Source organism: Megalobrama amblycephala, linkage group LG12, assembly GCF_018812025.1.
Source record: "Megalobrama amblycephala isolate DHTTF-2021 linkage group LG12, ASM1881202v1, whole genome shotgun sequence".
Classification (NCBI taxonomy): Eukaryota; Metazoa; Chordata; class Actinopteri; order Cypriniformes; family Xenocyprididae; genus Megalobrama; species Megalobrama amblycephala.
This window is the reverse complement of record NC_063055.1, coordinates 30,272,319-30,295,850: the sequence shown is the minus strand read 5'-3', so window position 1 is coordinate 30,295,850 and position 23,532 is coordinate 30,272,319. Positions and strand designations below refer to the sequence as shown.

The following is a 23,532-nucleotide window of genomic DNA, read 5'->3' as shown; positions in this document are numbered from 1 at the left end:
ATTCATTAAAGGTGCTAAAGAGGATGTTTTGTTTTATACATTTTTGCAATATTACTTGAAACTGTCTTTACTAACTGATAAAAGACTATTTATTAGGTGCACTCAAAGGAATAATATTAATATACATCATCTGTGCATGAGGTAGGGCCTTAAAAACCAGCCAAACGTTTATGTGATCATCGCGTAAACGATTGGCCCTCTGGCTTGCCAATCACTGCCTTGATGGAGGGAGGGGGGTTCTTATGCATGCGCTCATTTCAAAAACTCACTAACAGTCTTTGGTTTCTCAGTCGACGAAAAGATCCTCTTTAGCACCTTTAATACAGTTTATTTACTATAGAAAAAAAAAGGTAATAAAATATGACAAGATCTCAGAGTTAAACAGAAAAAAATTATCTTAATTATATCAGATAACACTGCAAAGCAAAACATGTGTCTGAATAATTTTTGGTCCCAATTTTTTTTTTATCAGTTTTTACTGGTAGTCCACTGTATGAAGAATTTTTGGGTATAGTATGTCACAGTTTATTTTGCTATCCTCACTTGCATAAATTAACTATAGTGTCCTGCACCCACTAGTAAAAAATATATAAATTATATCTAGTGCCTGAGTAATTTTTGGTTTGACTGTATATCATATAAAATGCAGTGTTTGTCTTGTTACTTATCATCTGCCATATAATGAACTGGAACAATTTTCAACAATTTCCATTTATTGTTTAATTTATTGAAATGGCCGATACAGTAGCTCAGTTGCCTCATAGCAAGAAGGTCCCCAGTCGAGTCAGGAGGTCTTTCGTGTGGAGTTTGCATGTGTTTCCTCTGGGTGCTGCCTGTGATATACTGGTCATCCAGGATGTCCCCCGCCTGTGGCCCGAGATACTGGGATAGGATCCAGTATCCCTGCGACCCTTTAAGGCCCGTTCACACCAAGAACAATAACTATAAAGATAACTATAAGGATTACTACAGTAGTCAACATTTGAAGTGGATCAAAAAGGTTCATCAAGTTGTCCTAAGAACTAAGTTTCCCTAAGAAGAAGGTTTTGGTTGACTACCAACGAACGATAACGGTCTATTTATTCTAAGCTCACGAACTGTCATTTCAAAGTGTGTACAACATGTTTTTGCTGTTTTTGTTGCATTTACACAGCTTTAATCAATATAGTGATTAAAGCTTATTTAGTCAATATAGTGGAATAAAAATAACGCTTAGTCTTTGTCGAAATTAGCGCTGCATACCTGAGGTAATTTTATTTCACACTGTTTGCTTGGCATAATTATCTCATCGTTACTTCTCACCATTTAATCCGAGGGTATGACCGATTGTTTTCCATATATCCATTTTCTTTAAAGTATCCTTGAAAAGGGGGTTTGACTTGTCTAACAGATGTGGCTTTTTCTGGACCTCGGCAGTTGACTTCTCCGCCATGTCGTCTGCCATTTTAAATGTGCGAGCCCTTAAATTAGAATGGATTCTGATTGGCTGTCAGTGTTTTATCATTCAACAGCTGGAAAAAAAAAATAGTTCTGAAAGTGATCCTGACGATATTGTTTCTCTATATTGTTATCATCATTATAGCTGTGGTGTGGACAGTGACTTTTATATTTAGAATGATTTTTAGAACTATATCTTTATCGTTATCTTTATAGTTATCATTCTGTTGTGAACAGGCCTTTAGAGCAGTGGTTAGCAACCTATGGCATGCAGAGGGAAAATCACAGAAGCATATGTTGGATCTGAGTGCTAGCGCAGGTTAAAATCTCTCACTTTAATAGTATTGTTCACTTTAATAACTGTTCCTGACTTGACAAAAACAGGCTGTGTGACTAAGGAATAATTATTTCAAAATGTACATATGCGAGTTCAAGGAACTTTATCTAAATTAAAAGCAAACACCTCTATTGTCAAGTGCCAGTGATTATCACTCAGTGTGCTTGTGCCAATGCCATAGTTTGCCCACCGCACATGTAGAGGATAAAGTGGTTTGGAGGATGGATGGATGGAATTGATTAAAATATACTTTAACCATTTTGGGTGCAGTAAATGATAATATTTGCTCTCGGTTTGTCTTGGTTAAACCTGAAATCGGTCAATAACACTTTCTTTAATTGGTTAGAAGTGCAGAATCTCTTCCTTTCTGAATGGCTCTCAGATGTCTGAGGCTGTTAATGATTTTCACTGAAGACTGAGAGTTTCCCATTAATAAAACTGAGAAGGAAATACCATTGAGCACTTGCAAGAAGTATCTACTAGGTTAATTAGACAATAATTGGCATTTGTGTAGTGAAAGGTTACAATATTTTGGCTTGAAGGATTGCGGTGAAAATGTCACATTAACATGTAGTACAACCATTATAGAATTCATTTGGCCTTTTTCAAGCAAGACTCTTATCATATGCTGCATAAATATTGGCATCTTTGGACTGCCCTTTTTTCCTCCAATGTTTGAGCTATTGTTGCGAATTAGACTAGAATTGATTTCTTTAATGTTTTCGAATTTATAATTGATTTAATTTCTTAAACCCAGAGAATTTCCATGGTCAAAAATGACTTGAGCAGAGTTTCTTTTAGTAATTTAATAAGGTTCCTATCTCAGTTGAAACAGCTTGTTTCTGACGCTTCTAGCAACAAAAGGTTATAACTGAGATTTGGGAAATAAAGTATAATTTAAACAGAGCCTTGAGGAACTGTTTAATTGATTTAGTTAGGCAGTACTGGGCTGAATAACATGTTTACATCTCAGGCTGAGGAAAAGGTTTTGTGACATTCTTTACCAACAAAAAACGACCAAAACAGAAATGTCAAACTTGGTGACTCAAGGTCTCTTGGTAAATCTAAATATATCCAGAATCCAGCAAGCACACCTGCCAGAAATAAAACTCATAAGGCTCCAAAATCCAAACCATTCTATGTGCACTTTATTTACAATGATTCATTAATATTACAATCTTTAATCTACATGTCACCATCTGCATACAGTCCTGTAGCCTCATAAGTGAGTGCAGAGCATTGGCAAGCCTGGAAATACGGTTTAGTTTTTGTTTTGTTTTTAACTACAAAAGGTGCTAAAATAAAATCATTTAAAAAAATGAAGAGAATAGAGAACAGAATATAAATGAACATACAAAAAAGATTTGATTCATCTTGTTAAAATGTCATATTTTGCCATATGTCTGCTGTTCTCGCTGTCTTAGCATTGTCCCACTATTGGCATGTCACACCACAAAAATGCTTAGACATCCTTTATGCAATGGCTGATGTGTTGTGTTCAGTAAGGTTTATGTAGCAGTTGTTCCCTGGCTCGTACTTGTCTCTATTACAAAGGCATAAGGGTGAGTTCAGTTCGCACACATTGATTCAACTAAGCCACTTCCTTTAAAGCCGTATCGTTTAGCCGTTCCATGTAGTTTCGAAGTTCCTTAGAGTCGCCAAGTTCAACATCCTGACATACCCACTTAATGTCATCGTCAGGATCGACTCCCAAATTTTCCTTTGCCGGACTGACACTTTCCACTGGGATGGTGGTGAATGTGGTAAACTTCACACGTTTCCTTTTGGTCGTCGGCGAATCGCCTTTGCTATCTTTCCCTGTGCAGACTGTAGCGGTGTCGGCTCCTCTGTGCACCTGGCCATGAACGTTCTTCTGCAAAGAACCACCATTGAGAAGGTGGCTTCCTTCTTCTAACCCACCTAAGCTAGAGTCCATAATGGTGATGTGCTCATCGGTCTGCGGAGACAAACTCACGTGGCTCTCCAGAAGTTCGGCATCATTTCCCAGCCACACCCAGTCGTGAGCATGGTTCATGCTCTCCTGGCCCTCAATTGACATCTCCTTGTGTTGGTACTTGAGAGTGTATGAGATGCAATTGATGAGGAAGACCAGAATAGCCAAGCAGAAGACACCTAACAAAGCGTACATCCCAATTTCAAGGTCAGTAAGTCCATGAGGTATTTGAAGGTCGTCCTCATCCACGTTATGTCCTCGGGGAAGGTCCACTTGAGCGGGGAAGTCCGAGAAATCGACTGGAATGCCGGGCAACTGGCTCCCATCGTCTGAGAGCTTGTCTCCACCTGGTCTCCTGATGATGGCTGTTTTGGTCGTGGTGGTGATTCGTCTCATGTTACCATCCTCCATGTCTGAGATGGAGCTTCCATAGTAGTGGTTGTCCATTCCGGTCCTGTCCGGGAGAGATGGGTTCTGTCTGCGGTCACCTGGTCTATTGTCCATTTCTTCTCCATCCTGGCCATAGTCACCCGGTCTTAAGGCGCTTTCGCTATGACCGAACTTTACACGGATGTTGCAGTTTCCAGCCGCCAGGACACTTCGGCGCTTAAATTTCTGACACACTTCACATACCGTCATTTCTACATGCACCAGCAGACCTTGCCCCTCGGCTCGTGCAGAAATAACCGGCCACTGGCCTGCAGCGTCCTGACGTACGGACACTACATCCTCATCCAGAGAGGTAGCAGTCAGAATAAAGTGCTCAGGGTTGTACAGGTCCAGAGGAGCCATGGAGCCATCGCTGAACTGCAGCCAAGCACTGATTAGCGCCTCCTATAGAGAGCAAAAAGAACATTGAGATATGTTTGACTGCTTCAGCAACGAAATATGTATTTGTACTAGGGCTGTCAAACGATTAATCGCGATTAATCGCATACAAAATAAAAGTTTGAGTTTGCATGATATATGTGTGAGTACAGTGTGTAATTAATATGTATATATAAATACACACAAATTAATGTATATATTTAAGAGAAATATGTTATGTACAAAATAATTTTTATTTATATATAATATAAATTATATAAAATATAAATAAATACATATATTTATAAATATTTCTCAAATATATGTGTTTGTATTTATATATACATAATAATTATGCACAGTACACCCACATATATTAGGCAAACTCAAACTTTTATTTTGTATGCGATTAATCGCGATTAATCGTTTGACAGCCCTAATTTGTACCATATCATCTATTGTATCAATCGGTATTTAATTGTACATGACAACGATATAATAAAATGGAAATTGTTTTTTTTTGTACAGATGATTCACGAAAATGACTAAAGCTGTATTACGCATCCCAGACAAGTAGTTGGCAATGTCACTTTGTAAAGAAACAATGTTTATATCAATGCATGTTGTTTTTGTTTTTTTTCCCCCAAAAACAGATTTTCTTTTTTGCCACTGTGTAACTACTTGGTACTAGCAAAGTATTTGTATTGATCCATCATAATACATTTTATCAATAGAACAAATGGAAGTGATTTGGCAAGTCAACTGGAAGGTTACTTATAGTAAATTAATACTTCAGCATATTCTGAATCACTATAATAAAATAATAGACTTCTAACCAACATCCTCCTCTTATGTGCAATAAGCAATATAGCAATAACATAACTTGCGTGTGGCTTGTCCAGAGTAGCGTTTCCCAAAAGCATTGTAAGCCTAAGTTGATTATAGAACAATTGCTACAAATGGTCTCTAACTTAGGCTTATAATGCTTTTGAGAAACACAACCCAGGTGCTTTTTCCCTTCAACTTCATTTAAGCCAATGTGCTTCCATACGCTAGCTTTTAATGCAGAGAGTGCAGGTCGGATTTCTCGCTCAGCCATCGTGGGTCTCTTATGGTGTGTATCCACTGGCGCGAAGTGAGCAGAGCAGAGCGAGCGTTTATACTTCATTCCTATGGAAGTTGAGCTTCATGCTTGCACGTGAGCGTGAATCTCAACTTCCATAAATGAATTGAAAAAACTCGCTCTTTTCCACTCGCTCCACGCCAGTGGACACGCAGAGTTATGTGCATGCCACAGACTGTCCGGGCACTGCACTTTCGCGCTTTAGAGTTCTGCCTTTTACCTTCCGTCAACATTACGTTATCATTTAACATTTAGAAAATCGATTTTTGACATTTGTGAATCAATTCAGAATCTTACATCGTGATGCATCTAAGAATCAAATTTTTCCCCCACCCCTAGTGTAAATGCATAAAGTTTTTCATTTTTAGTTGAAAACTGCCATGTAAACAGCCCCTGAGATTACTTTGCTGTCATCCAGTGCTCACTTAAGGTTAATCTTAAAAAATATATATATTAGCAGATTTCAAAATGAATATCCCTTTTTCTTACTGTACATTATTATGTTGTGATGCCTAAATTTACTTGTTGCACTTAAAATGATTGATTTTATTTTTTATTTTTATATTTTAAGTAATAAATAATTGACAGCAGGCCATTGAATTATTGGAAAATAATTATTTTCTAATAATTCAACAGACCAGAATCAATTATTCCACTTATAAAATGGTTACCACACCTCAAGACGTCGTTCAGATGTTGTATTTCAAGACATTGAACTAATTCAGCTGTGCATTTCCCTGGAAATAACGGCACACCTTAGAGCTTTCATCAACCCTGTATTATTAACTTCTTTAGATAAAATAGTAGAACTTTACTGTCAACATATATCTCATGCAGTACAAGGACAATTTGTGTCTTCAGGTCACAGCTGCCATTTCTGAAAAATGGAGATTAATCTCGTATCATGATGATGTGAGTGACAAAACTATGAAATCATATACTTTTAACTATTAAACCATAGTACATTGATGGGTGATGTGTATATAGCAAAATAGTTTCATGGTCAATAATACAATACAAGTAATTTTTTTGTCAATGGTGTAGGTGAGGCTTTTCACCAGGTCTGTCAAAAGAATGCTGTCTATGTACAGTGCCTGTGTTGGCAGTAGAAAATGAGTTTGCTCCCTCATATTGAGGTGGAGCTCATGTCACTGCGTGTGACTTTACTAATATACTGTGTCTGACTCCACACAGCAATCCTTTAATGTAGGCCATGAGATCAGAGTGGTCTCTGCTGTACTTGGAGGGTCAGGAGGAGTCAGATTAAAAGATATGAAGAGATAACAGTGCCATTACGGATATGGGGCTGCATATAGGGATTTGCAACACACAAGCGTCTTAAGCTCTTCACTTACCAAGACATCAGTGCTCGCTGTCCGTGAATAACACGCTACAAATCCTTCTAGAGGGGAGGGGAATCTCCCAGAGCACTCTAATCATGCAGTGAGACCACAAATGAGGGAGGTGCTCATGATGATATCTGTAATACTTTAAAAGCATACTGTGAGCTCCAGAAGGATTTTGTAGTGCGTTTATATATTCGGGATTTGCAATGTGTTTTAAAGTTGTTGTTTTTTCTTTTCTTTTCTTTGACACATCTGATTTAGATTTTTTCACCCTTCTAATGGCCAGCATTCTTCGAGATGGACTTAATTGGTATTCATTAGTGCAAAGGCCATCATTGCATTCCAGTTTATCCTGTTGCAAGTTATTTTGATACAAGCGATCGGTTAGTAGAATTTGGTTCTGTAGCTTTGTTCTCAACAAAACAGAAATGACACGTTTTAAAGCCACAACAATGATTGTTTCTTCAGGATAAATCACAGACATTTTTCTCTAATTTGTTGGCCTTCTATGTGAATATTTCATTTTAAAAATCCTGTCGCAGAAAATGGCACATATTGAATCCAAGCTCATTTAACTCAGATATTTTTGCAACAGAAAATAAGTTTTACTGAAAGAATAATTGAAGGAAAAAAAAAAAGAATACCATATTGCCTGTAACATATGTCACTTTTTTATCATCTTAAATGTGCTGCAATTTATTCCATATTTCAAAGCAACTTGCATAATGCACAAAACATTTATATTTGGATTTGTTCTGAATGAGAGGTATATGAGCCCAAGTTTATTTGTACAGCACATTTTTGACATGCTGGTAGCTTCTGTTTTGCTTTACATACATTTGTTTAGGCTTAGCATTTATAATGAATGGCACTGTAATTTATGTTTGTTTTATAGACCAATTTGGTGAAAATGACAGTTCTGCAGTAGCAGTCTATGGAAGCCACAGAATAAAAGAATAAAGGGTTAATTTCGAGTTTATATCACACAATTCTAACTTTTATTTCTCGCAAATGTTTATATCTCGCATTTCTTAGAAGGGAAAACAAAAATAATTGAGATATACTCTCTTTTTTCCTCAGAATTGCAAGTTTATCCCGCAATTCTGATTTTTTTCCCCCCTCAGAATTGTGAAATAAACTCACAATTGTGAGTTATAAAGTTCGAACTTGGAGATATAAATGCAAATGCAAGGAAAAAAAAAAGTCAGAGTTGTGAAATAAAAATGTTATAGGCTGTTTAAAAGTTATCTATGTAAAATTTTATGTTCATGATACTGTAAGAAAAGTAATATATTGCGATATTTCTTTTTTTGAAAGAGGATCTAATTTTAGAAAACAAAAGAATGCCACCATATGCATAAAACCTGGAATTTTTTATTTTTTTTTATTTTATTTAATCAATACTACCGTATCATTTGTATTTATATAATTAATCATTATTTTGTGCAATCTAAGTATAGGGAAAATAGTAAAGTGACTGCAGGTGTTTTAAGGGTTCACAGTATAGCAGTTTTTACTTCTGAACTATTTAACAACAGAAAGTGCATAGTCCATTTCATGACTGTATATATATTTAATACTGTAAAGCTGCTTGCTTTTAAGCAGTCTATTGTATAATAGACTGCTTAAAAGCAATAATGTGACAATAATGTGCTTAAATAAATGTGCCTTCACTGAAGTGCTGAACAGGGCTGGTGAAAATATCCACATTGCTATGATCAGATGCTTTCTTTCTGCTGCCACCACTGTCATTTTTGTTGTTTATTTTGTTTTTGAGAGGAAGTGTGCAGTACATATTCTATCGAACGCCTCTCTCAGCAGTGCAGATGGCGTCGGGATGTTAAGTGAGCTCTCAGATTCAATGCATTTCCCAAGTATTGGATTTTAACATGGCCTGTTTTGCAAACACAATGACTCTTGTCGATCTCTTTAGTGTTTTTTTTTATAGTTGAAGCCAAAATGAGTCCAAACTTCAGTGTCGTACACCGCGGTGGGAGTGGAATAATTCTATTGTCTTTTGAGCTGGGTTTGCTAATGCTGACGCTAACGATGTATGCACCTCGCGCTTCTCCAGCTCTGCATCAGTTTACATTCTGAGATAACACGGACATCTAGTGGTTAGGTTTTACACAGTTTACGGTTTATACCGAACACAAAGCCACAAATTTTGGGTGTAAATAAATAAATATCGATAGAGTACCGCCAAACATAATATTACGATATTCACATGAATCGATATTTTCTTACACCCCTAGCTGTAACTGCATATGTGAATATTATGTAGACTTACTGTTTACATCAAATTCCTACTTAAAGCTGCAGTCCGTAACTTTTTTTGGTTAAAAATGATCCAAAATCAATTTTTGAGCAAGTACATAACTAGCCAGTATTCAAAACTCTCCTTATCTTAGCCCGATTCACAACGGTAAACTTGTAATAATGTTTTAAAATAAGAGCGACCTGGTGGATTTCCGCGGGAAATTCGAGCATGCAGCAGTTTGTCTTTGCATCATTACGCCACGTCCGTAAACAGAAAACAAGAGTCCAGGCAAGTCGGTTTTATCATGTGAGGATGCTGCTTGTAGTGGATCATATATAGTCTGTTCTCACAGCAGCTGAAATAATTAAACGTCAGTCTGACACTGACAATCATCAGTGACAACTGGAGATTCACCTGTAGTCAAAAAAGCAAAAGACTTTTGACTGTGGAGTGGCTACAGAAATTGAAATCTACAGGTAACTCTAATATACACTAAATACACATAGCGTGCGTCTCATTCAGCTCCCTAGTTCAGTAGTCAGGGCACTGATCAGGGAATCGGCCACATTTACATGATATACTGATTCACGAGCTAGGGAGCTGATTGAGACGCAGGGATAGTCACGCAATGCTGATGTTGTTAACATTAACAATTTGAGAACAATATAACGGTAATAATAATTTGCACGGTTTGGCGTGATCCGAGCTAAGCGATCGTTAGATTTAATCATCATTAGCAGCGCGATTTATTGTAGGCCTAATGCTTTTTTCCTCAGTTGGTCAGAACAAAAGTGGCAGAAATGTTACTTACTTGTTCAGATGATATTTTCCAGTGAAAATTCTTATATTGGTCATACTTTCAAGACGTAGAATCTGTGATTCTGAAGTGCAGTATCCACACCGGTTTAGTGATTGACAGCAAACATTAGATTCATCTGCACTGAGCTGTGCCGATGCAAAACCCACGTAACGATAACTATTCCGCATATGACTGCAATCGCATGTTTCAAACAGATGGCGTCAAAGAGGAAAAATGGCGGACTGTAGCTTTAAATAGTAGATTAATCATTGCAGGTTTCATCAGTTCAGTGTGTGATTTGCAACATAAACATCTCCATTTAGCTTCAAAGGGCGTTTTCAATGACAGTATTCTGTAAAAATAAAGACTATTTTTTTGCATTCCGATATCGATTTTGCTACCGCTATTTTTCTGCAACCACTATGTGCGCGGAGCTGCAAGTGCTACTTAATGTCACATACAGTACATTAAAGTCTTATCTTAGTTGTGTCTCGTGTGTAAATGAGAAAGTGTTTTATGTGATGCACTACTGATTGTAGCAGAGTTGCTGCTTTGTAGAGTGTTCCAAATCAGTCATTTATGGGGCTCCATTTCAGCTATGGGCATTTTAAGCACATTTAACATGGTGCACACCATCTGTGTGTTCTCAGTTCATTCTTAATAGGAGACTGTGGCAGACTGCAGATTGGGGACGGTGCTGAACAGCACGAAAGATAACCGTTACAGCTCGTTGTCCACGTGTGTGTGAAAAAGTGCCTGTACGCATGAGAGATGGCTTGCTAGCTTGCACACACACAATAAAATGCCCTTTAGGATGCTGCCTTTGTAGGAAACAGGCAGCTCAATAGGTTTTTGAACAGAGGCATTCAGTTTTAGTGGTAATTCTGCATAAAATATGAGGAAGAATACAATTATCTTTGTATGTTTTCAATATCCTGTTGACTTGCTTGAAATTCAGGTTCCATTCTCTGGTACTTAATATGTATTGTCACACCAGGTTCCACAGGAATTAACAGACTTAAATCCTCTGAAATACACAAACACGCACGTATGTCTTGCTTAATTGGGAGAACTGGGCTAACAGCACTGCGCTGCTGCTAAACTGAGGTGTGTCATATTGATTAAGATTGTCAACTAGAAGATAATTATATTGAGTCCAGGTACTGAGGCACTGCACATAAACCTCCATTAACAAAGACATAATTAAGCATGACAGCTGTAACCATAGGCAACCATAGTTACTTTCATCCCTGGGTTATACATCATAATTGTGTAACAAATGACCAGTGTAGAAAAATGCTCCCTAAATAGGCTGTTATAGAAAGAGGGAATTGCGGTGAGTTTTGAAGGTGTTTTTATATAATGGGCAGCTGTTAGTGAATGCATTTTTCCAGGAAGTATTTCCAGAGAAACGCACACCAAACTGTTTTCCAAGAGACTAAGGCCCAATCCCAATTCTACCCCTTACCCCTTCCCCTTACCCCTTCCCCTTTCCCTTTCCCTTTCCCTTTCCCTTTCCCCTTCCCTTTCCCCTTCCCCTTCCCCCTTCCCCTTCCCCTTCCCCTTTGTTTCGCGCGTTCACGTGAAGGGGTAGGAGTGTCCCAATTCTCATTTGGTTGGAGGGGAAGGGGTAGGGGGAAGGGCCAGGTAGCCCTTCAAACGAAGATTTTTCGGGACCACGCTTCAGACGAAGGGGTATGATAAATTTCCAACATGGCCGACCGAGCGAGCAGAGAGACCCATAAATGTAAGTATTTTCTTACGGTAAACAGTATTTTATCAATAAATAATCACTTGTTTTATGTTGCCTTTAATCTTGAGTTCATGTATACGGTTATGTTCTCCGAAAAAAGATTTGTTAAAATCGCTATGAAAAAAGTTGCTAATGTTTTTTACTTTATGATAGTTCCACAACATATTTTTTTATATTTTTTTGAAACCCGCGTTGATTTGACAACATAAATTCAAATCCGGTGGCAGCTAACTTGTCTTTTTGCCGCATGCCTGATTAATGTATTGTTTTGTTGTGGTTACGTCCATAAATACGTGTACGTTTCATTATATAAACAAAAAGTGCATTCAGTTTGCGTGCTTATTCGTCAGTATTGTATGTAGGGACTCCTGAGGAAACACGCAGGCTCATACGTTTTCGTGCAGAAAACAAGCAGTGTTTCTTGAAATCGAAATACACAGCAAAACAACTTTGGGAGTGAGTCATCTGTTAAACGTTTATGTTGCTTGTGCCTGATTACTGTGAGATATGTGCACTAATAGTAAAAATAGCTGTCGCCCAAGCAACAGAGATCACTACAGCTATCGATGGCATCTTGTGTGATAAACATGACGTAGGAGCTAGCGACGACTTATGATGACGTGTAACGGTCTAGTAGTGGTGTCCCATTTCTTAGGGGAATATTTTCAGCCCTACCCCTTGACACTCTGTTTCAAGGGGCAAGGGGAAGGGGTATAAAATAGAATTGGGATTGGGCCTAAAGCTTAACAAATCTTACTGTGAAATAAAGGAATCTCAAGATTCCTTTAACAAGATATTGTTGAACATTATATTCTGATTAAGTATTAAGTTTGTGATTTCAGTGTTGACTTGCAGCATTTAACTACTGTCTTTTGAAATTAATTTTTCCCACAAGTTAATTCACAAACTTAATGATAATCAGATGCAAAATAATATTGTTTTACATGTATTGCAAAGAAATTAAGAAAAGCTATTTCTTATACAGAACATAGGAACTAATGATCCATCAAAATACCTGCTTGTGCTGATGTAAACAATTTTAACAATTGCCTAATTGTTCCTGGTCCTTCTATATGGCTATCAGGCATAACATTATGAGCGCTGACAGGTGAAGTGAATAACACTGATTATCTCTTCATCATTGGCACCTGTTAGTGGGTGTGATATATTAGGCAGCAAGTGAACATTTTGTCCTCAAAGTTTGATATGTTAGAAGCAGGAAAAATGGGCAAGAGTAAGGATTTGAGCGAGTTTGACATGGGCCAAATTGTGATGGCTAGATGACTGGATCAGAGCATCTCCAAAACTGCAGCTCTTGTGGAGTGTTCCTGGTCTGCAGTGGTCCGTATCTATCAAAAGTGGTCCAAGGAAGGAACAGTAGTGAACTGGCGACAGGGTCGTGGGGAGCGAAGGCTGGCCCGTGTGGTCCGATCCAACAGACCAGCTACTGTAGCTCAAACTGCACAAGAAGTTAATGCTGGTTCTGATACAAACGTGTCAGAACACACAGTGCATCACAGTTTGTTGCGTATGGGGCTGCATAGCCGCAGACCAGTCAGGGTGTCCATGCTGACCCCTGTCCACCACCGAAAGTGCCAACAGTGGGCATGTGAGCATCAGAACTCGTCTGATGAACCACGTTTTCTTTTACATCACGTGGATTGCCGGGTGCGTGTGCATTCCTTACCTGGGGAATACATGGCACCAGGATGTACTATGGGAAGAAGGCAAGCGGGTGGAGGCAGTGTGATGCTTTGGGCAATGTTCTGCTGGGAAACCTTGGGTCCTTGCCATCCATGTGGATGTTACTTTGACACGTACCACCTACCTTGTTGCATAGCATGTACACCATGGAGACAGTATTCCCTGGTGGCTGTGACCTCTTTCAGCAGGATAATGCATCCTGCCACAAAGCAAAATGGTTCAGGAATGGTTTGAGGAGCACGAACAACGAGTTTGAGGTGTTGACTTGGCCTCCAAATTCTCAAGATGTCAATCCAGTCGAGCATCTGTGGGATGTGCTGAACAAACAAGTCTGATCCATGAGGCTCCACCTCTCAACTTACAGGACTTAAAGGATCTGCTGCTAACATCTTGGTGCCAGATACCACAGCAGCACCTTCAGGGGTCTTGTCCATGCCTCGATGGGTCAGGGCTGTTTTAGCAGCAATAGGGGGACCGACACAATATTAGGAAGGTGGTCATAATGTTATGCCTGATCGGTGTATAAGTAGATTTGTTATCAACAAAGTAGAAATAAAGCAAAGATTCTCTTTTGAATGATTCTTTCTTTTTAAAGCTACATGAATGCTTGTTTCTTCGGTGTAAGTCACAGTCCCTAATTTGTTGTCCTTCTGTATTTGTTTGGCAGTAAACAGCACATATTGAATCTGAGCACATATTTAACTCTGCCTTGTAGATTTTCCAAAATTACCTGTTTAGGATTGCTGAGCACTTCCTGTGTGGTTGCCGTGGCGCTGATGGCTCGGTTACTTCCTGTGCTGAGCTGCAGGCTGAGTGTGAGACCACTGACCAACTGCAGCCCCAGTTCAGTGATGGTCACTCGATCATCCACAACCCTCACCGTCTTCTCTGCCAGGATAGAGTCTGACAGCGGGGACAGAACCTAGAGCAGAGCATACGCACAAAAGTGCATTATTAAATACAAGCATCATAAGCAATCTGGCTTGGTGGATACAGCTCTGCCCACAAGGATTACTTCCAATTACTGGGAGAAATATCAGAAACACAGAGCTGTAAATCCATCTAGTGATTGATGCAATAAAAAGGTGTTACAGACAGTCTCCTGCCTGCCCACACTTTCACTGCAGACGAGCACATATTAGGTATCTGGTCTCAAAGCAGACAGGAAAAACAAAATAAATCCAGATGACTAACACCTCCTCAGACACATGTTTTCGCTGCAATATCAGCCCACTTTCCTGGAGACAGAGAAAAGTGGGCTGCGGAAAAGGTAACGTCTTAGTATTAGCTGTGTTCAGACTTACAGAAAAAGTACAATGGAACAGTGAGGAGTACTTTGATTTACAGTGCAAGTCAATGACAAAGAAAAGGAAAAATCTGGTTTAAAAAAGATGTGGCAAGTTCTTAGAACTGTACTTTTTTGTATTAACATTGGTTTCCTGTGTTTTTTTGTTTTGTTTTTTTTTTCCAATTAAAGTTTTAATTTAACTTCCCCGCCATTGACTCAGTTTACCATCTTTCTGTGTTTTTACTGTTAAACCCTAGGGGGCGATATTCTGCATCTTCTGAAAGGGTACAGAATCTCTGGATCAAAACAGGTGATGAAGCAGAAACAAGTGATAAAAGCATTGCTTATGCATGTTGTAATCTTTGGAAAAAAAGAGACTTTCTCAGCTTTTTTTTTCTTCAAAATGTTATTTATTTATTTATTTATTAAACTTCACATTCAAGTGTTGATAGAAAAATAATGCATGAAGCTAGAATTAAACTTTTTATTCTTTTGATATATTGCATGTTCAGATATTCATCCAACAAAATATGCTGGCAGTGGCTGGCAACTGTTTTAAAAAAAAATGCTGGCAGGGAAAGAGTTAACTTTTTACCTGACAGTTACACCACATTTTCCTTACATCTTGAATACATGTTAGTGTATACATCTTAATTATTAGAATTTTTTTTTTCATATATATAAAAATGTGTGTGTGTGTGTGTGTGTGCATGCGCAAAAGTCTTAGGCCACCATTAGATGTTGTTTTAGCAATGATATAATGGCCATATATTATTATTTATCAGTCCCTTTATTAGATCATAACCAGAAAATACAGTAAATGTGTATGCGGTATTTAAACAGACGGGAAAAAGTATTTAGTGACCTCCCCTTACACTTGAGCAATAGCAGGAAACTGGCTCTCAGAGTTTCTTTGAGAAACTGGAATTAGTCCAGGAGGTCACACTAAATACAGATTTTTGCTAAAAGAAACAATTTTGTTCAGATTTTTTTTTTTTTTTCTTCCATTTTGTGTACATATTTCCTGTCTTATATTTTTTTGTATTGTAATAAAGAAACTGAAAAATAAATATGGATTGTCATTAAAACATTGCTAAAACAACAAAGCTGGTGGTGGCCTATATATATATATATATATATATATATATAGGGCTGTTAATCGATTAAAAATTTAAATTACATACTCTGTGATTAATTAATCTAAATTAATCGCATACATAATTTTTGCTGTGAAAGTATTAAATATTTCAATTCAAATGAATCAATGCAGGGTTTGGTGGTCTTCGGTGGTGACAGACATGGTCATCCACACAAACAGTAAAAATGCCATACCTACGTGATCTGCGAGCCCGATACTGACAATAAAGTACCCGTCACTCTCACTGTAATTCTTTCTTGCCCTCTTTGCAAAAAAAAAAAAAAATTGATTTTATAGCTTTGTAAGAGAAGATGCTTTTTTGCTAAACCTGAAAAGTATTAAAAAGTAGCATTTAGAAGTTATATTAACTAATAATATAATTTTCTATCATATACAATTGAATGAACCTAGCTAACAACAACTTGCTTTGTTCTGGTTTCACCTCACTCCAGTCTAAACTAACTGATTTTATAGGTAGGCCTAATTTACTACACATTGTCATTTAAATAACCTGAAAATATTGTGGATTATTAAGGCTAATTTTACTAACCACGCTTGCTAAATGGGGTAAGCACACTTATGTTCTCATTTCAGAGTTGTTCGAGTAAATGATTCATTATAGACTGTGTGGACAGATCAGTTGTTGTCATGATTCATTAAAATGAATCTGTTCAAATGAGTCATTAGGTTGAGAATTGGACATTAGCGGACGTTGACGTGTTACGCACGAATCGCGACTGTTATTAGGACATCGCAAAAGATTTGTCAACACAGAAAACACTTCACCACTGGATAGGATTTTCTTTTTGTTTACTGAAAGTGTGGTTTATGTAGGGCTGCACGATAATGGTAAAACTGATAATCACGATAATTTTGCTCAAAATTATAAATCACGATTATTAATCACGATTATTCTATCAAAAAGGGTAATGTAGTTATGGCTATTTTGCAAGTTCTTTACCAACCTACACTTCACCCAAAAGGGCCTGTAGGTGGCACACCGACTTCATTTAACCAACTATAAAAACTTTGTTAGATGGTAAATCAATACAAAACACATGGTTTTGGTGAGCGCTTTGTAATCTGTATTCACATTAGATTTTTAAAGAAACACAATTCATTTGCAAAAGAGACAAACTACAGATTCAGATTGCCCTGCAAATTCGTAAGCAAAGAACGATGCTTTTATATCCCTGGCTATGTATCATTTTTAAATGATTAACATTATGAAAACTGGTAAAACCTTTAAGAACTTCAAAAAAATAAAACAACAAAACTCCTAATATTATTTCCAATAATTCCAAATTATGTTCATTTTTCAGATTGAATTGTCACAAATGTTGCAAAAGTGCATTCTGCAAAAAGTGAGGTGGAGATACGTGTTGCATTTGTTGAAATTCATCACTGAAGGTTTGATCATGGCAGATTTAGTCACACAAATAGTACAAGTGGCATGTGAAGAAACAAATACTGGCTGTATTCACTTTCATTGAAGCAGAATTTCTCTGTGGAGATCGCTAAACTCCACCGCACGTTTGTTTTCAGATCTTTAGCGCTTCTTCCTCATTTAGTGGGAGCGCGTGCACAGAGTTGCCGGATTGCACATATTAAGTAAAACACCGGGAAGACAGTATCCGTTTAAGGGAAAAGCTCTATTTGGGGGATTTAAGCTCTTTGTATCTGGCAACCACAAGCATATTCCCAAAGAAAAACACATTTTCAGGATAAATAATGAGCGGGCCAATATCGTGACGATTATTTGAAATCAATCGAGAGAAGCAGATAATTGTTATCGTGATTAAAATACGATTAATCGTGCAGCCCTAGGTTTATGTCAGCTGCACGTGCAGGGCACCTTTCAGAGAAAATGAGGTGACGTTCTTTTGAGCACTATTCACACCCAACGGTTATTCAGGAAAAACATTCTCCGAATGCGCCTTGTGAAACATGGATTCGGTCTTACGAACTTTTAGCATTGTGTCAGTTGATTTAGATTATTATGTGTGAGGTAGAGAGAGTGAGGAGCTCTGCTCATTCTGTCCGTCAGCGCAGCAGTCATCTCCCTCCTTCATTTTACAGTCGAATGGTGGCTAGAACGGCTCCAGGTTCAAAGGTCAATACGGAATGGATTAATCTGCGTTATTTTTTTTACCGCGTTATTTTTTCTCAGATTAATTAATCGAAATTAACGCGTTATTTTGACAGACCTAATATATATATATATATATATATATATATATATATATATATATATATATATATATATATATATATATATATACACACACACACACATAATCAGCTGAACAGCCGCCGAAAACAGATAACACAGGCTCATCCGGGTTACTGAAGTCAGCAGCGCTAAACCTTGCTAGGAATGTTTTTTTTTTTAATTTTTGCATTTGATGAGCTAATAAAATATTAAAACTCAGTCAAATCAATATTTTTTTGTACAGTTTTTTTTAATTGTCATCCAGTACCATGGACTCGCTCTCTCTTGTTTCATACAAACGCAGTTGCTGCCATTTTGCGACTATTGTTTTATACACTGTTGTATTATAAGATTTAAAAAAAAAAACAAAACAAAAAAACAGGTACGATTGTAAAACACTTTCATGCTAAAGATCGCTTATCCCCATAATTATTTGTGGCGAAATGCTGTTTAATATGTTGTAAGACTGTAGCGTATCTCTTAAATGTCCGTCTAGTTTGAACTTGAAGCGCTAGCAACTGCTCTCTCTGTGGAAACTTTGCGTTTAAAGAGCTAATAAAATATTTAGACTCAGATCAATATTTCATGTCTAATTATTTATTATGTGGCAAGTAGTCATTTAATAAGCAGGATAATGTACATCCAGCAGGCTGATGCAAGACCCTTCCGCTTCGTGTCGGGCTCCTGATCACCCTGTCAGGGTTTATTCTGAGATAACAACCGGTTGGATGTACATTATCCCTTACTTAGTAAATTTTGAAATGACACCTGACTAACATTAATAATCCTGCAGAAGTACTGTTCATTGTTAGTTCATGTTAACGACTATAATTAACTAATGATGATCAAATGAAACCACAATAAGGTTAATTTGTTAACATTAACTAATGTATTAACTAACATGAACTAACCATGAGCAATACATTTGTTCATACTGAACTTTTGTTTTCATTTCATTTTGGTTTCATTTTGGTCGCACCACATGACTTTGAAATGGCAGGCAAAACATTTTCAGATATTGAAAATATACACATACCTGAATGCTGGTCATGCCTGTGTCCATGCCCTCCAAAATACGTCCCTCTCTCAGCCTGGCGATTCGTGGATTCTCTACTTTCAGGAAGTCCCAGACTAGCTCCGTAATATCCACCTGCCAGTCACTGCCTAGCATGTGGGCCACCTGTCCTCGTGTCTCAGAGGATTCGGCCACAAAGTGTGTGAGCACACGCACCATGGTCCTCTGGTACTGTAGAGTACACGTCTTTCCTCTCCTCTCTTCATCATCATCATCTTCGCTGTTCCGCGTTGACCTGAGAATGGAAAGGATAAATGTCTAAATCTGCACCAGGATAGTAATTTTTTCTGTAATATTTAGCATTTAACCCAATCATGTTTCATGAAAGAAAAACAACCTTTTTTCACAAAACAACCTCTTTTTTTTGACAGAAATAACTGTTTGTTGACACGCCTCCATTAAGCTTCATTAGGCTGATGCATCTAATCAAGAGAGGCTAATTAAGCAAATCGGTTTTATTTAATACTCTATGACTGAGTGACATTTACAGCAAGAGCGGTAAGTCCAATGAAGCTACTCATTTCTTTGAGGACGTTTTTTATCTGCTTTGATGTTCGAGGCCGGTGGATCAAGGTAATGAGTTTCACAAACATCACATATTCATATTCAAAGACAGAGCTTAATGTGCTTTAGTAATCAATGATCAGTTCAAGTATTCCAGTCAAAATCACTTCATGAATGTTTAAGTATACCCACGCACAATCTATAGGTGAAAAAATAAAGTCATGGTCATGGTCCTTTTTAGACTTTTTTTTTTTTTTTTTTTGCGTGGTACAGCAAAAGAAAACCTCCATGTTGTGTTTGAACATTGAAAAGAGACTGCACTAAATTCATAGCATTTGCTATCTGTGAGGAAGGGGTGTGTGTGTGTGTGTAGGTCCTCGGGTTCAGATTACAGTGTGTGCAGGTATGGTAATGTGGCTTATTGACTTTCACAGCACTGTAATTGAACCCATTTCATAATGCAATCACATCCAACAATTACAGCATGGAAAAATCCTCCACTCACATGCAGAACAATTGTTTTGTTCCACCTCATTAATTATTTCTCCCTCTTACCACACATAAAATACATATTTGTTGAATATATAACATATTTTACTGCTTTTGTTTATTACACTCAAGACAGTACAAATACAAATCATACTTTTACTGAATGAATGTATGGCTTCTTTCACAGGTAATTAGTTCATTCACTTTAAAGGTGTTTAGAAACAAAGTACAAACATTTTAGATTAATAAATGCTGTAAAATGGCTGTTTGTTGTTAGTTATGATACCTAATGAACCGTATTGTACAGTGTTCCTGGTGTTATTTTTATACATTGCATTTATTATACTTGTTTGGATATTTTGTTAGCGTAAAGCGTTAGTTCACCCAAAAATGAAAATTCTGTCATTGATTTTTCACCTTCATGTTGTTCCAAACCTGTAAGACCTTCGTTCATCTTCAAAACACACATTAAGATTTTTTTTGGGGATAAAATCCGATGGCTCAGTGAGGCCTGCATTGACACCAAGATAATTTACACTTTCAAAGACCCAGAAAGATACTAAAAACTTGAAAGATACTTGAAAGTGTAAATTATCTTGCTCTCAATGGAGGCCTCACTGAGCTATCAGATTTGATCAAAAATATCTTAATTTGTGTTCTGAAAATGAACAAAGGTCTTACGGATGTGGAACGACATGAGGGTGAAAATTTAATGACAGAATTTTCATTTTTGGGTGAACTAAACCTAAAAGGTGGTCACATTTTTGGCCAAATTTTGTGAAAGCCATAGTCTATTGTCAATAGTGTATGTATGAAATGTATGAAGCATGGCTCATACAGAAGTCAATTTCAAACCAAGCATTTTTTTTTTTTTTTTTTTTTCGAATTTGTGTGACCAAATTGAACTTGAATGAAATGTGCATGGGGAAATCTTGCAGAATTCTTGATGGATTCCTATTAAAATGACTGGATTTTACCCAAGAAAATGTGCCAAACAATGGTAATGGACTTTAAGGCAGTGACATTCAAAAACTGCTTTTCTCAAACTCCAGGTAGTCAAAACCCATTGGCTAGTCAAGAACAAGAGCAAAATGTTCCCAACCATGCTATTATTTAAAATAGTATGGTTCAATTTTTTTATGATGTAAAAAATCCATCCATAGACTTTCAAAAAAGCCACAGTTTTAAAAATGTCTTCATGGGAAGGGATAGGATATTAACATGTTGCTTTTTGTGATTTAGCCATCAGCTGTTCTGGGTGAGATCACGGTGGCAGCGCTCGGTTATTTACCTACACAGGAGGTCTGAAGATGATTCAATAAACAATATTTTCCACAAAGCAGACAGATGTCCCTTAAAGGGGGCAGCCCTCCCTCAATAGCACCAGATATCTCTCTCACACAGCATCATTCCTTGATACATACTAGAATAGTCATTCCCAGCGGTTGGACTTTATCATGCCTGCCTGGTGTTGAGAGAACACTGTTAACACCAGTCCGTAAAGTGCGGGAGAGTCTGGCACTCTACACGCTACAGGCTTGGCACGAGCACAAAAATGCTCTCTTGGGTCAGTTTCTCTCTCACGCACTACACGGACCAACTGGCAGTGCGTTTGACAGAGGCTGAAGAGCTTTGCGATTCTCTCTTACATACTTGCATACAAATATATAGCGGTAAACAAATGGATCATCAGTGCCCACTAGCACCAAACCGTAATGCTGTTTTCAGCAAGGTCATGCCTGTTATGCCCTGATAAATGAGAGTGTATGGAGAGGGAAATCAGTGGTGAATGCAAAACACACACACAAACACTCTGCCATATTTTGAGGTGAGCCAAAATTGACATTTTCTCCTCTCTTGGATGAAAAATGTCTCTGGGTCAAATAAAACAAATGTGAGGTGACATTGCCATTTTTAACATGCTCGTTCATCCTTGCTAAACACGTTCACATTGTGATAATCACAGGAAGGATGAATGTACTTTGGCATGCGCTATGTAGACCAGACTGCAGTTGTGTGAGCCAACTCTACCACTGGCTAATGAGTGTCTGGGCCGGCCTTACACGTGTTCATAAACTGCTGACAGAGTCTCTTGACTTTCTGTAGCGCTAGGTGAGCATGGCTAGTGGAGGCATGCTAATTAGTCGTGATGTGCTGACGATGAAATCTTTCATTTAACAGCATGCATTTTAGTGGATACATGTGGAGATGTAGCCATTTGAGTGAGTAAAAAAAAAAAAAAAAAAAAATCATGTCCTGGTACCTCGAAAGAATCTTGCTAACAACAACAAAATTAACATTAACCAGGGGCACTGAAATTGGTGAGGCCTCTGATCTAAACTTAGTCAGCTGATTTTTTTTTCCGAAATTGGTGTTGTGCAGAATCCTGTTCCTCTGCAGAATCCTAAATCTCTTGGACCCCAAAGCTACTTCATTAGTTGACCTTTTTTATAGGTACTATATTTGGTGCCTGATAAAAAATGTTTATAGGGCATTTATTCTTAACCATCAAAATATGATAATATATTTTAAATTACATATAACATTATCAGAACAAGCTACACAATAACGAGCTTTATTTTGAACATCGATAAAGGGGAATAGGATTCTGTGTTTGGGATCTCACTTTATTGTAAAGCAGGGATCTTCAAATATCGGACCGCAGTCCGGTTCCGGACTAGACCTTGAAATGGTAGCACCATTTTTAATTACTAGTTAACTTTTTTTCTGCTCATTATGAGGGCATTTTGATTATGCATGTTGTCTATTTGTTTTTATTTTTAAACAAAATATAAAATGGTCCAGATTTCAAGAGGAACAACTCTAAACCCCCATACAGTATTGTTTAGTCACATGGCCTACTGCCATACATAGGTATCTAAATGTAAAAAATAATAATAGCTTGATAAAACATCTGATCTTTCCATTTAATATTCATATCCAAATGAGCTAAACTTATGGAGTTTTTAATTTTCAGACACCATTGCTTTGAGTGCCCAATATACTCATGTTTGATGACTATTTTGACTGTTAAGGATTTTTTTCTTTTCTTTTACAAAGCACTACTGTTGCCCACTGTTCCAAATTATTCAAAAAAAATTGTCCGGACCTCTGCTCGGAAGTAAATATACAGACCGGACCTCTTGGAACTATAATTTAATTGAATTCCCCTGTTGTAAAGTGTTACTGAAAAGTATTTTTGTTCTATTTTTATATATTATATTTATCTAATAAATAGCACTTGGTTAGATATTTTGTTATCTAAAGGTGCGGCCACATTTTCAGCAAAATTTTGCAGGCAAAAAC

General features: G+C 37.5%; 1 protein-coding gene across 1 annotated transcript in view; it reads right to left on the bottom strand.

Moving 5' to 3' along the window:
* Nucleotides 1–3,027: 3,027 nt before the first annotated feature.
* The window catches only part of si:dkeyp-14d3.1 (transmembrane protein 132C), a 417,700-nt gene continuing 397,195 nt past the window's right edge, over nucleotides 3,028–23,532 (bottom strand). The window contains 3 exon segments of the mRNA XM_048210503.1: nucleotides 3,028–4,562; nucleotides 14,251–14,442; nucleotides 19,195–19,468. Coding sequence (XP_048066460.1) covers nucleotides 3,366–4,562; nucleotides 14,251–14,442; nucleotides 19,195–19,468 — 1,663 coding nt within the window. The 3' untranslated portion in view covers nucleotides 3,028–3,365.